The sequence below is a fragment of the Poecile atricapillus genome, chromosome 3, assembly GCF_030490865.1.
Source record: "Poecile atricapillus isolate bPoeAtr1 chromosome 3, bPoeAtr1.hap1, whole genome shotgun sequence".
NCBI classification, from domain to species: domain Eukaryota; kingdom Metazoa; phylum Chordata; class Aves; order Passeriformes; family Paridae; genus Poecile; species Poecile atricapillus.
Window position 1 is genome coordinate 23,827,304 of NC_081251.1, and position 14,209 is coordinate 23,841,512.

The 14,209-nt window shown below is 40.6% G+C and overlaps 1 protein-coding gene across 1 annotated transcript; it reads left to right on the top strand.

Moving 5' to 3' along the window:
- Nucleotides 1-4,664: 4,664 nt before the first annotated feature.
- Nucleotides 4,665-13,403, top strand: TMEM14A (transmembrane protein 14A). The gene is made up of 5 exons (XM_058835521.1): nucleotides 4,665-4,910; nucleotides 6,110-6,195; nucleotides 7,841-7,942; nucleotides 11,392-11,479; nucleotides 12,508-13,403. Exons 2-5 carry the CDS (start codon nucleotides 6,120-6,122, stop codon nucleotides 12,545-12,547), a joined length of 306 nt encoding a protein of 101 aa, XP_058691504.1. The 5' UTR covers nucleotides 4,665-4,910; nucleotides 6,110-6,119; the 3' UTR covers nucleotides 12,548-13,403.
- Nucleotides 13,404-14,209: the final 806 nt, after the last annotated feature.

Consider the following 14,209-nt stretch of genomic DNA (forward strand, 5'->3'; position numbering starts at 1 on the left):
AATCCCTCCTTTGACTTTCATCAAGAAAGAAACTTTCATCCTCATGAGTTATTTTCAATCAGCTGAAAACACCAAGCAATGACTAATAAGCCACTTCAAATAACTTTGAAATCCCTTAGAGTTTCACTCTGGCCTCATGAACTACTTTAAAATCCACATGCTTAGTATAAAGATGGAAAAATTGGGATATATCAGAAGCAGAGATAGTGGTCCTAATCTGGATTTAGTTAGACCAAGGATTCCTGAGATACTGAAGAGAAAAATCTCCATTTCTTCAGATGAAATCTATCAGCCTTTAAGAACTCAGCTGTGAAAAACAAACCACTACACTGAGCAGATCCCAAGGCAGTTTAATCACTCATTCTTACCACACCTACGGCCCTTTGATTATGCCTGGTGAGCAGAAACAATCTAACATCTGCTCCCTCAAATCTCTGTGTATCACAGCCCCATTCTTGTACTTTGTTTCTATTGACCTCGCCACCTTTACATGTAGCTAGAACCTAACTTCTCACACTAATACTGTGGACATTGTCAGCTTGCAAGGCCCACAGGAAAGTTTCTGTGGGCATGTACCTTATTTCAGTGTTTCCTGGACTCAGCATCTGGGATGATTCCTGAGATACCACTGACCAACCATAATTATCAGTTGCATTTCCCCAAATTTACGAAGAATTTCAGTTGGTGCCATACCCAATGGTTTCTTGCCGGAAAAATTTCCTGACAAGTCAAAGAAAATGCACAGCTTCAGGTTATCTCACTTATTTTTGCTGATGCCTGCAGAGACTCTCCCCAGCCTCCCACCCAGCCATGCAATCCCATCTCTTTCTTTGTGTTCTGATGCTTTGTAAACACTCCTGACTTAACTAATTAAAACAAATGACTGATTGAATGAATTCAGCACAAAGTGATACATTTTTCTGCCTGGTTATGTTTCTGCTGGGCTGCTGAGTTGACTCAGTCATTGAGGACTAGGAGAGACAGAGCAAAACTCATCAACTGCTTCACAAAATAACAGACTGGAGCAAAAAACTGGAAATGAAGAGGTCCTTTTGGCATCAGTGACCTGTTAAACTTGAGCACCATCTCCTGTGAAATCACTGCCCAAGAACCCATCTCTTTCTCCTCTGCAGGCTTTAGTCCATGTTCATATACGTTTAGTTCATAGAAAAGGCCTTAAATATGTGTGTCAGCCTATCAGATTACTTCATAGTTATTATTAAAAGCAGTGTCTCTGCCTTTTACTATTTGATTGATGATTCCAGATCTAAGCTTTCATACTAAATTTTAAAGGAAGTGACACTTCAGAACTGCAGTGTAATAACCCACAAAGTCAGTGCAGAATGGTGTACGTCAATGTGTACATCAACTGCCTCAGCTTTTTAAAACAATCTTCTGTTACTTTGACACCACTGTCCTTCTCACTGCTTATCTACATACGTGTGTATATAAAAGCTTGCCGAATTTATCTGTGATAATCACTTTTTTGTACTGAAACTTAACAACTGACTTCTTCATTAACAACCGATTATTAAATCTGAAGCCTCTGAACATGCATTTCAGAAACAGTATTCTGTCCCCTCTTCCATAATCCCACCCAATGAGAGCAACCTTTGCACAAAAATATTCCAGCACTACTCCTGTCTCAGGGTGCTTAGCTGATTTTTTCTCCCCATCTCATCACCTTTTCTTCTGTCTATGGGATTTCAGAGGCACTCTTCCATTCCACAGATCCCTTCATTATGTTCTGGGATAGCAATTTGTGTTACATCTTACTTTGAAGCTTACAACTATGAGTAGACTTTAGTATTAATACAGGAAAACCAACAAAAAGCACAAGCAGATTACTGCAGAGAGGGGTCTTTTATGTGCTTCATCCTGCCAACACCTTCTCTAACAACAGGTAGCCTCAGCAAAAATGTTCCAGGGGAGGGAGATGGGCTGTGCTATACAAGCCCCTTGGAGGTTTCTTGTTTTAGACAAGACATAAGCAAAGTAAGACACAAGCTCAGACTTTCTCAGGGAAGAATGCCCGCGTTCAGGTGAGAATGTAACTGTGGATAACACAAGGTCACACACAATCAATACAGGTGAAACTTTCTAGGGACAGAGCTGTACAACACTTTTAACTCTTTTTCTCTTCAGGTCACATTTTCCTGAAGATGGAAAAATATATCCCCGAAACTAAGGCAATTTGCTTGCCAGATTTCAAAGTTTGTTTTTCCAAAACAAAGAGATGCAAGGGGCTGTTCAGTGAAATTGTTATGTTTATAATGGACAAAACCGTGTATTTTTGCCTAAATTCATCCTTGTAGTTGGCTCAATTGTTGTAAATGGAACTTTCCAAACCAAAGCAAACAAATCATTATACAAAACAATATAACTGAAACAAACTAAAATAAAACAGCTGGAAGCAAACACCCAACAGGGGAAATTTTAGCTCAGATTGGCAGTAAAAAGCAAGTAAAAACTACACTAGAAAGCACACAGCAACAGCAACACTGGCTATGCTGCTAGCTCTGTTAGAGCTCACTGTAAGGACGAGGTGTTTGATTTGTCATGCTACCAAAAAACGAATTTAATTAATTCTACTCCTATTCAAAACCTCTCATCTGTGCTGTAAAATACAGCAACCATTTAACATCAGACAATAGTTAACTAAAAACCTTAGGGAAAACAGTATAAAATACCTTCTGTAATTGAAAATTGAAGGGAGCTTAACAAGCAGCATATAATTATGTGAATTCAAATTTTACCCAGACTTCAGGGTTACCCAGTCTGCTTAAGTGATGAGTATCATTGAATCAGTAACTACAACTGGTCATTATCCTAGAGGTGCCAAAAGATACTGTTTTTGTTGCACTTTGGAACCCCCTTAAATAGAGTTGCATGGTTCTGCTCCATTTAATTCCCTGTTTATTTTACTGTGCTTTTCAAGACCCACAAGTGTAATAATACTTCATCAAGAAATCCAGGATTTCTGGATTTCAGCTTATGAATCCACTTTTTGTTTGCATTTTGGAGCCATCCTGCCCTCAAGTGTCCTATGTTTGTTTTCCAAAGTTGCTGTACCTTCAGTCTTCTTTCCCACAGACACTGTGGTGAGATAAGGAGAGCAGTTCTGTTTCCACTGAGCATACAGACTTGGACAGCTCATATGGAGTGGGTTTGTATTGCAGCAGTTAAACACTACCAAAAAAGAAAAAAAAACAAAAACAACTGCAATGTTAGGAGTGGAAATTAGATACCTTAACCCTAATGAGAAAGCTGATTTGCTTTCCAGTTTGCTCTTTGGAGCGGAAAACTCCCACACCTTTAAGCAAAGAAATCTAAAGGAAACACAGGATTTTGGCAGAGATTTTCAAATGACCCCTGAAGAAGGCAGGTATCCAAGTCCTATTACGTGGCATTGTGAGTCTCTCCCTGTTGTGGCCATGTTTATGCTCAGTCTGTTTGTGGGAACAAGGGAAGTGTGGGGAATGTCGCACACAGGCACCCCTGTATCACCCCTGAAGGACACATCCTGTGCTGGTCAAGAATCACTCACTTGAGAAAAAGCTAAAGAAACACTGCGGAGGGGACAAAATATGGACAAAAATAGCTTGTGGTGGAATAGGTCCAGAAAACAGGGCTAGCAGACAAGAAGTCGGGGTGTTAAAATAACCACATCAAGCAGTTTCATAAATTAGCTACGTGTTTAGTATCAGTGTTGGGACTTGCGTCCGATGTTTTCCCTGACAAACACATCCGAGCTTTCAGCCTACGTGCCTGCTCACCTGGCTTCATGCAGCTGCCCTCAGACTTTCAAAAAACACAAGCAAGGAGAGAGAGGAACCTGCTTTTGAGAGGGGCAAGGGGCAGAAGGGTGTCTGGCACAGCAGTAAGTGCCCATTGCTGTGTCCCAGGGTGACTGTGGGGGCTGCAGGCACCAGACCCTCACCCTGCTCTTGTCTCTGTGGGATGGGAGTGTTTTAGGGACGAGTGGATCTGCAGATGGGCCTCCTTCATTCGTGAGTTCTTGCATCCCAAACATGGCAAGGCAAAGAGGGTTGGCCTTAAAAGAGTAAAATATCCACGGACCTTTCCAGAGCCTGAAGGGCTGGATAAGGAGTCTCAAGCAGGAGATGCCCACCCTGAAGCAGGGCACTCACAGAGGAGCCCCAACAACGGTGTGCTGCCCTGCACCAGCACAGCCACGACTCACAGAATCACGGAACTGCTGGGGGTGGAAGGGACCCGTGCAGATCATCTAGTCCATTATTAGCACCATGCTCTGTCCAACTGAGCTGAAACTTGGTGCGGTTTAGTCCATGGTCATTGCTCCTGTGTACCACCAGAAAGTCTGACACCACCGTCTCAACACCCAGCTCTGATTTATTTGCATGAATGAGATCCTTTCTCATTCTTCTCTAGACAAAATAGACCCAAGTCCTGCAGTCTATGCTTATAAAAGGGATCCTCCAGACCCCTAGCCACTTTTGCGGCCTCCGCCGGACTCTCCCCAGTAGTTCCATGTCTCTTTTACTGCGGAGCCCAGAACTGGACACAGCATTCCGGATGTCGCCTCCCTAGGGCCGAATAGGGAGGGGAGGGGGGAATCACCCGCCCCCCGACGCACCCCTGGAAACCATCGCCCTCCTGGCCGCAAGGGTGCTGCCGGCTCATTGTCACCCCATTGTCCCCTGCGGCCCGGCTTCGCCAAGCGCCGCCAGCCGCCGCTCCGCCAGCGGCGCTGCGGGCGGGCCGGGCCGGGCCGCGCCGCCGCCATGACGGCGACAGGCGCCCTCCTTCCGCCGCCGCGGGGCTGAGCCCGGGGGGCGGCTCGGCCGGGCCCGCGCCCCACGGAGCCCGGCGGGCGCGGGAGGCGGGGCCGGGCCGGGGCAGGTCAGAGGGCGGCGCGGCGGGACGAGGTACGGTGGGGCCGAGCTGTGGTTGAGGCGCCGGGGGGAGAGCGGGGCCGCCCCCGCAGGCGCCTGCCCTCGGCCGGGGGCTGCGCCGCGGCGTTGGGAAACGAGATGCGGGCTCGGGAGGGAGTCGGCCACGAAGGCCGGCCACATCAAAGGCCTAGGGATCCCTGGTCCCCCGCATCCCTGGCCCCCGCCTCTGCAAACCTCGTTCTGCAGGGTGCCATGGCCCCCTAAACCCACCTTTTGCCCTGAGGGGTTACGACTTGGGGAGGACTGGGCTCGCTGCGAGCTGCTTACTTTTAATAATAAAGGCTTGACATGAAATGCTGAGTAAGCACTCTTCGCTACCACCCTTTAACACTGTGGTCAAGTATGCACACGCTGAGGTATAATAATGATGCTTAATTAAGTGTACGCTTAATTTGGGAGGAGGAGAAAGGTGTGTCCTTTCTCCCGATGGGAGAGAAGTCGTGGTGCTGCAGGGGCTCCCTGCCTGCAGAACACTGCCATTCAGGCATTCATTACACAGCACTGCCAGGCAAGTAGGGACCAGCATCACAACAGAACCTTGAATGTTCTGTTCTCAGAACAGAAGCCTAACTCCAGACAATGCATCAAAATGTAAAGGTGAAATAAAAGGGGCATAGATTCAGGATAAAGTGCCTGTATGTATAGCTTTCCAAAACAGCCTAAGTTTCTGTCTGGAAACTTTGAATAGATTCTGAAAATTCGTACTTTTGCCTGGTGCAAGGTTTGTTACATGCTGCTTGAAATACTCCAGGTACAGTGTGGTTGAAAGGAGATGAAAAGACTGAGCTGAGCACTCAGAAGACTTCTACCTATCCATAGTGTGCACTCAGTTCAGCCATATGGCATGGATGCAACAAAACCTGCTGTGGATGGTGTCAAGCTTTTTTATTGCATACATGTATTTGTGTCTGAGAAAAATGTATGCTACATGTATCCCCTAGTGGAAGTATGGTGTACCCAGATACTGGGGTGTAAGGAAGGGCAGCATTTAGTGAAAGGATGGTACAATAGGCAAGAGGCACACCTTCACCTTCTGAATGTTTTGACACAGTAGTCAAACAGAACTTAGGAGAGTGTAATGTTATTTAGAACCCTTTAAGTAATGATTTGTTTTTTACCAGGAGGAATGAATTTGTTTGCCTTCAGTTGCAATATGTTTGGTTTTTTTCCAGAGCTGGGATCATGGCTGTTGACTGGATTGGTTTTGCATATGCTTCATTGCTGGTGTTTGGAGGTGTTGTAGCATACACTCGTAAAGGTTAGTACTGGGATAGAAGGATTTGGAATCAAGTATTTGATTTCTTCTATGCAGTTTGAGACATGAAAACTTTGCTGTAATTAACACTGCTGCATTTGATATCCATCATGTGCTGCTGTAAATGCACTGAGTCTCATGAGATGTTCTTGGGCCGGCTTAAGCATTTTAAGTGAGTTTGTTTTCAGGGCAAAGAGTTGGGGTTGTTATGTTGTCTTTGACCTTAAATGTGTTTTGGGCTTTCTCATCTCCTTTTAATCATTCCTATGTTCAGCACAGTATGTCCTTGATTAAAGCTTATTATCTACAGAGAAATCCAAGCTTGATTCTGACATTTCCAGATGCACGGTGGGAAAAAAACCTTTACTTGTATGCTCTAAGTTGGTGGTTAATTCTCTGGTAATGTTAGAATTGTGCCTTTTCACAGTAAGATAACGAGTCAGGTTGTAGGTGGCGGTGTGCCACAAAGCTCCGGTATTCCCGGGATTTTTGCAGTCCCGCGGGGGCAGCGCCTGGCCCAGCCCCGCGCCCGGCAGAGGTCGCAGCCGTACCGAGGACGAGCAGGCGGGAGCTGCAGGCGGGTCCCGGCAGTTCTCCGCAGAGCCCCAGCAGCGCACCGGGATCCGACCCTGCTCCATTGGTTTAGGGTCACCGTCTCCCTTCGCGGTGTCCACATGCTTTGCTCTCGGAGACACGGCTTCACATCTGAAATTTCTCACACTCTGTGTTTTTGTGTTTGCAGCCAGCTGCACTCATTGACTATCCCATTCACCTGTCCTCTTCGTTCTTTAATACTTGGTCAATCCTCGTGGCAAATCTAGATTATTTTTTATTGGTTATGATTTACAAAGTCTTGATTTAAAAATACCCAAAATAAAAGGATTGGGAGCTAAATGACATCGGGGGTCTGGGTTCTTTATTTATAAACATCTGTGGGTCAGCTTAATTCAAAGAATGTCTGCTGTGCAGATTCTACACTTTTATCATATGGAACCAAGACAAATGTCTGTTCAGAAATCTAAATATATTAGGGATATATCTGGGATTTATGAACCAGTTTTTTAATAGCACTGCAAGAAGATGCCAAGTTACTTTTAGAAGCCGTGTTTTCATCCTCACTGCCATTTATTTGTTTTTTTCATTCTTTATTCATTAAGTGTGATGTCGGTGATAGCATTCCTTTGTCCAGGACTTATATCAGACTGAAAGGTCTGACACTATTACCACACATGTTTTCCAATTTATATGTATTGACACATTTCTACCATTCTACCATTTTTGGAGACTCCCAAGTGCTGTAAGATGTAGTTAAAATGAACAGACAGTTCAAAGAAATTACAAAAATCTTTCTTAAGTATGATAGAGAAAATAGACAAATTTAGGATTGTATTTTTCCCAAGTTGCAAGTGTTAGTGGATCCTGATCATCTCCCTTTTAGTTGATTTTGCTCCTAATGCCACACATTAGAATGACCCAGTTATAGAAATATTACCTCTCTATTCACACTGGGTGAGGTAAGCTGGAATGTGGCAAAATCAATTCTATTTTTAATATGTTTGGATAATACCGTGTAGACAGACAACTGCCTTATAGAGGTTGAGCTTCGAGACATTGTATTGAGAAATAACACATGAATGATTTCTTGCAGGTAGTAAAATCTCTTTAGCTGCTGGACTCACCTTTGGCTCAGTGGCTGGTTATGGAGCTTACTGTGTAACATGTGATCCGAGAAATGTGAAGATATCATTGTGTAAGTGTTTCACTACAGTAAACAAACAAACAAACAAGTGGCATCCTGAAGCATTTTACTGCATGTAAAATTCTCTTTTTAGTAAATTTTGGGTATTGCTTTGGTTTAATTGTTGGATTTTAAATAGAGTTCAACACTTCAGCTTAGCTTCAGCAGCCATTTACAAGGTAAGGCAGATCATTGACATAAAACCAGCAGGTGTGTTTTAGCACCTGGCAGCACCTCCTTTTATGAGATGGTTGCCTAACATTGCCTAATATTGTGAAATCCAGCTGAGAAACAGGAGGTAGTACTGCAATAAAATCATTAGCGTTACAGATTAGAATTTTGCAATTTGAGCAGTAAAGTGCTGCATAATGTAATGTATCCTCAGCTCCCAGTGAATGGTACAGTTTGACCTAGTGTTGACTTAGTGTTTTTCCTTTGCTGCTAAGAAAGACAGGATACAAACTATGCAGTAATTGTCATGGTAGCTAGTTTTCTGTGAAACCCTCATGGAGGCAAAAAATGACAATCCCTAAGGGGGACATAAACCTCGCACAAGGGATTTTCAATAAGAGCTGTTGGGAGTTTGTCTCAGTCATGGTTTTAGGAAAAGTGTTTAGGCTATGGTTTCATATGCAGAAATGAATTTAAAATACGTTTAATCCAGACTGTGGGAGTACACAATTGTTTTTTTCTCAACTTAGAATTCATGGTATATTGTTAATTCTGGCTTTATGCTTGCACCAATCACAGTTATAAAAACTTCCATTTTAAAAAAATGTTGAACAGCATTGACAGCAAAGTGTTCCCAGCAAGTTCTTCAGTAAAGGTGGTAATTGTGGACCTGATCTGCTCCTAGATGGCCTTAAATTGGATTTCCAGTTTAGCCAGCATGACCTTGTTCAGATTATGTTATCCCACTGTTTTAAAAAAACCCAAAACTCTTTTTGGAATGAAGACAGAGCCTTAAGTATATGTAAATTTATAATCATTAATGTGAGATGCTTTTAAGTAACCTATTGTATTAGGGTCACTTAAGTCACTAATTAGATACAGTATTTATGGAAAAGAAGACTCATAACAACTTAATATATGTTGCCTGTTTCCCAATTCCCAAGTTTTTAAGGGACTAATATAAATTTTTCCATTAATGTCCTTTTGAATGTCTGATACCTAAAACAGTCAGTGTTTTGCATTTCATGTAGTTGTAGGCATGTGAGGACTTTCTCAAGTGGAGAAATGTATATTACTTATTTAGCAGAAGTTACAGCCGTGAGATGAGATGGAGTTCACTACACCTGCCTTGGAAAGTTCTTCTTACATAAAGTTAAAAGAACAAAGACTTTTTAAAACAGTCTTAGTTTAGAATGTTTACAAAGAAATGTTTTAATTGCTTTTTATTATAAATGTGTATTGCTTTTGTGGAAAACTAGAATGTTTTCACTTACGCCCTATGTGCCAAAATGTGAAAAGTAGCTAGAGCACAAAAGAAAGATCAAAATTAAGTGCATGGAAGAAAGTGACTTAGAAACCTCTATAGTAAATTATAATGTAAAACAAGCACCAAAACCTTTAAAAGGTTAGGAAATCTAAAAACAGCCTATCCATCCAAACCATAATTATTGACAATAATTAATATCTGTAATTAATTAATAATTAATAATATCTGTGCAAGACTCTCCTACAGTAACTTAGATAATATTTTATTACAAGACTTTGATAGTAAGGTTGCTGTAACTTGTCCTACATACAAAGAGTATGTAGCCTATGGGTACTCCAAGCAAATTCTCTTAGTTGTTTTATAAATTATTATTTCAGGAGTTTTCCTGCTTCTCCTGAAATAAGCTCTGTGCTTTCTTGGATAAGTAAATGTGTTTTTATGTGTTTGAAGTAGACGTAGAAATTCAAATCTCAGTATTCAAGAGTCAGTAGCATTCACAATGCAAGTTGATTCTGACCTGAATATGACTCACTGGATTGAATTTGTCTTGATTTATTGAATTTCTTTGACTGGTTTAAGGTGAAACAGTAAATGTATAGCACTTTCTAAAACTGTTCTAAAAGTTGAATGTGTTAAAAAGTCTCTGGACTTTTTAAAAGCCAGATAGTAGCAAATGGAAAAAAAACCCAAACAACCAAAACTTACAGAGTGAGTATGCTTTGTAGCTTGTAATAAACCGAAAATATACTCAGGACTCTGGCAAGACACATTCTGTGGAATAGTTCACTCTTGAGACATTCCTGAGAGGATCAAGGCTATGTAACTAGAAAATAAGAGCAATGGATAATGGAGCATAGTATTTTTTTTGCAAGGCATTTTTAATGAGTGCATGTAGTTGGTAGAGTTCTTTAAGATACTTATAACTGCCAGGGCATGTTTGTAATACTGAAGTGAGTTTAAAACTAATTTTTGACACCTATGAACACAGGACTGGCCCCAGGACTAGACAGTGGAGTTTGAAGAGAATTAGCCAGATGGTTTAACTGCTCCATAAAAAGGGAACAGTTCTGTGTAACTGCTATTACTTTGGCTGTGAGAGTGACAAAGCCCAGCTGCTCATGAGAAGTCCTGCCTCTCTTCTCTTCTAGGAAGCATTTCAAGTGACAGTTCTCTAATTAAGGTAGCTATCTTTGCCATTTTATGTGTTCTCCTCAGTCTTCTCATTTATGTAGAAGCCTACAGCCATAGTTCAAAGTGAAATCCCTGTGCCTGATGAGTTCATTGCCACTTCCATTTTCAGATGACTACTCCCAAGAAAAAAATGCAGTTTCTTTCATGATGTTTGTTCTCTGCTGCTTGTGCTGCATTTATTGCCCCCTTGGGCTGCCCACCTCTTGTCAGAGGCAAGGATGGTTCCCTCGTAGCAAAAGGCTCCAAAGGAATTGTAGTCATTGTAGTCATGAAGAATGAGATGTTGATAGCCATATTCTGTATACCAGAGATACCATATTCTGTGGCAAAAACAGGTGGCAAACTTTCCAATATAGTTTTTAAGGCTCAGCAAATAAAAATCTAATATTCTAAAAATAGAACAGAAAATAAATTGAGCTCTAGCTCCTTGAATACTTAGAAAACAGCTGCAATGAATCTAGGGTGATGAGATTTATGAGACACTGTTCCTGTAATTCAGTATACATGTTGCTGCTGTGGCCAAGATTCTTTCTACTTTGCTGGTATCCCCATGAATTTAGATATGGGTGAGTAGAATTGACTGATCTTACCTAGTCTTCATAGCATAGGATTTAGCATTCTGCTGCACATGAAAACTTTATTTGTAGCTAAAAGAAATCATAATGGTGTATTTTGAAAAAGCAAGAATGTTTTTATAGACTCTTATTTCTGATCTAATGTTTTACCAAATTGCAGTTCATAGGAAAACAGCAATGACCTTTGATAACTGTGTGTTCCTGAGTGGTCCACTGAGAAAAGTGAGAATATAAATATACTGGATTGTCTTTTACAGTTTCATCTTTTCTTTTGACCATTATAATGGGAATGAGGTTCAAGAGGTCCAAGAAATTAATGCCAGCTGGACTAGTAGCATTCCTGAGGTAAATACATATTATGGATCTTAATGTAAAGATCTCACTGGTTTTCAAATAGTTGCCATTTCACACCCAATTCAAGGCAGTATTGGTGGAAGTCACTGTCATTCAGCAACTATACACCTTAAGTGAAATTAGTTTGGAAGTCACAGTCCTGTTTCCCGTGAACAACTTTTTCATCCTACTAGCCAGATACAAGTGATGAGAAGTGACTTTCTCAGCGCAGGAGAGGTCAGCAATTAAATATTAATGCATATTGATAAGGCCTTTGGAAGAACCTAGATAAGCCTTAGTGTTTTCAAACACATACACATAAAATTAGTCTAATTTCATACAACACAGTCATCTTAAAAAAAAAAAGGCTAACACTTTGGTTTAGAAGTGCTGCATTCAAAACTACTGGAAGCACACTACTGTTGAAAACCAGTACAGTTTTGACCTTACCTAAGAACTTTGATCAGTATTAATGCAATTAATATTAATTAATTAAATTAGTATTAATTAAATAAAAAAAAAAAATATCTGGCTGTTCCAGGCTGCTTTATTGCTCATGTTCGGCATTCTGGAAAATATAATTTTCTGAACTTACTCATTTGGAGTTAAATAATCGAGGAAGTTCAAAACATTTTCCCAATGAGTCTGTAATAAAAAACATTTTCTGTGTGTAAATCAGAATCCCCATCTTCTGTAGGAATAATAACTGTTGTTTCATTGTTACCAGATTTAATATACCACTATTCTGTTTTACTTCAGTTACATATAGGGAGGAAAAGAAGCAAATATGTCAAGATGCAAAATTTAAGAATCAGGATTTACACTGGAAAATGTTGTTGTCCATTGTGGATTGCTTTTCCAGCCTAGGTGGGCTTTGTTTTGCAAGACACTGAAACTGTAGATCTAGATACCTGAAAAGACAGCTTAATGGAGACTCTAGTGTCAGTTATTTATGACTGCACTGTTATTTAATTACGACTTTCACTGATTTTATTAATGACAGACATATTTATGTTTTCTTGTTTTGGGTTTTTTTTCAGCCTTTTGATGATTTTGAGGCTTGTTTTTATGCTGCTGTAGGAGAATTTGGAACCGAATATGACTACCATGCCCACCAAACAGACATGCTCTCCATACTTGAAAGACCAGTTTGAATACAAATCTTATACTGCATTTATCTCTTCTGTAAAAAATCTGTACCTGTTATTTGATTTTTGACATGTGCTGATATTTTGAAAGCTTTTTTTAAAAATTAGAGCAAGTGTTTTGTTGGTATATTTTTATCTACTTTCATTTAAGCAGTCTATTAACTCATAGATCTTTCTTTAGTAGTTTGATCTCTTTTTGGGGTGCAGAGCACCCCAAGAAATTGAATTACTCTTGCACTGTATTTCTGAAATAATATCTATAAATATATGTTTATGCTAAAAAGGTATCTTGTATTGAAGTATAATTTTGTAGTTTCTGAGATTAAATAATCAGTTCTAAATCAAGAAAGTCTTTGGCCTGTATTGTGTTGCACTAGAAAACCAGCTTTCTTTCCAACACACATTCTTGTTCCTCTGGTTCTAAATATAAAAAATCAGTGTTCAAATAAAATGTAAAATGTTCAGAGCTTGTCAGTTTTTTAACCAAACGAGTGAGACATTTTGTCAATGGAAGAGTTTGGTGTTGTGCTTTGTACTCAGTAGTGGTTTAACACATGTACCATACTGTAAATTGCCAGTAATAAGAACCATGGCTGAAGTTCATCATGCTGTGGAACAGAGAGGTTCCAAGCACTTAGTACTCTGGAACAGGTTTGCCATTCCAGTGTCACAGAGATTATCTTGCTGAACTCCCCCCCATAAACAGAAGAGGCTGTTCAGTCATAAACTGTTCAGGGATTGAAGGTGCTTTCATTTGTGTAGAAAATAAATACTCGCAGGATCTCAAAGCTTGACTAAGACTGTCTTCTGGTATACAGGGAATATAAGCAAAATCATTAGGAAGCAGTAGGGGTGAAGACAAGCAGAATGGGTATGTTTGAAGACAAACAGAAATGTTGCTGCTTTTCATTTTTTTTCTTACAAAGGTTGCTTCTGAAGGTTATCATGTGTCATGATACCGCCTTTGTGATGGTTCCTAAATCACAGCATTAGTTTGGAAGAGAGGAATAGCCCAGTGAAACAAGTACTGTGCTGGCCATGGCAAAGCACTGCTTCCAGCTACTGAGGTAATTTTAATGTAAACCTGTTTGGAAGTCAGCAGTGCCCAGGTGACTGGGGCACTTATGGTTTGTACCTCTGAGATGCACATGGCTCTTAGGCACTAGTCAGGAAAGGAGGTAACTGCTAGGCAGCAATTCTTCATGTACACTGGCTGACTGCTTAATCAGCTGGAGTCCTACTGAGGAGAAACAACTAAGTGCAAAGAAGGATGGTTTATGGCAATGTTCTTAAAGGGAAAAGTGATGGTTCCCTGTTGGAGTCTGAAACACAAAGTGTGTGCCCTTGTTTCTGATGCTTGGCTTTGAAATCCAAGAGAACACTGAATTTCATACAACATGAAATTTATGAGCATGCTTTTATGGTGTTACATGAAAACAACTGTTAAAGTTAGATAGAAAAGTTAAAAGTGTGAAGGTGTCGATTAGAGAGTTTTCTTAAGTCACTGAGTGAAAAAGTTGGTTTAAAGTTTAAGCTAGTTTAGAAAGTAGAAGACAAGATGGAGGATTTAGACTGTTGTTTATTTTCCTTCTTC

Excerpts from the sequence above, each read along its gene's own strand:
- TMEM14A (XM_058835521.1), top strand. The coding sequence starts at position 6,120 with ATGGCTGTTGACTGGATTGGTTTTGCATATGCTTCATTGCTGGTGTTT. Across the intron at positions 7,943-11,391 it reads AAATGTGAAGATATCATTGT|TTTCATCTTTTCTTTTGACC; the intron begins GTAAGTGTTTCA and ends TGTCTTTTACAG. Across the intron at positions 11,480-12,507 it reads GGACTAGTAGCATTCCTGAG|CCTTTTGATGATTTTGAGGC; the intron begins GTAAATACATAT and ends GTTTTTTTTCAG.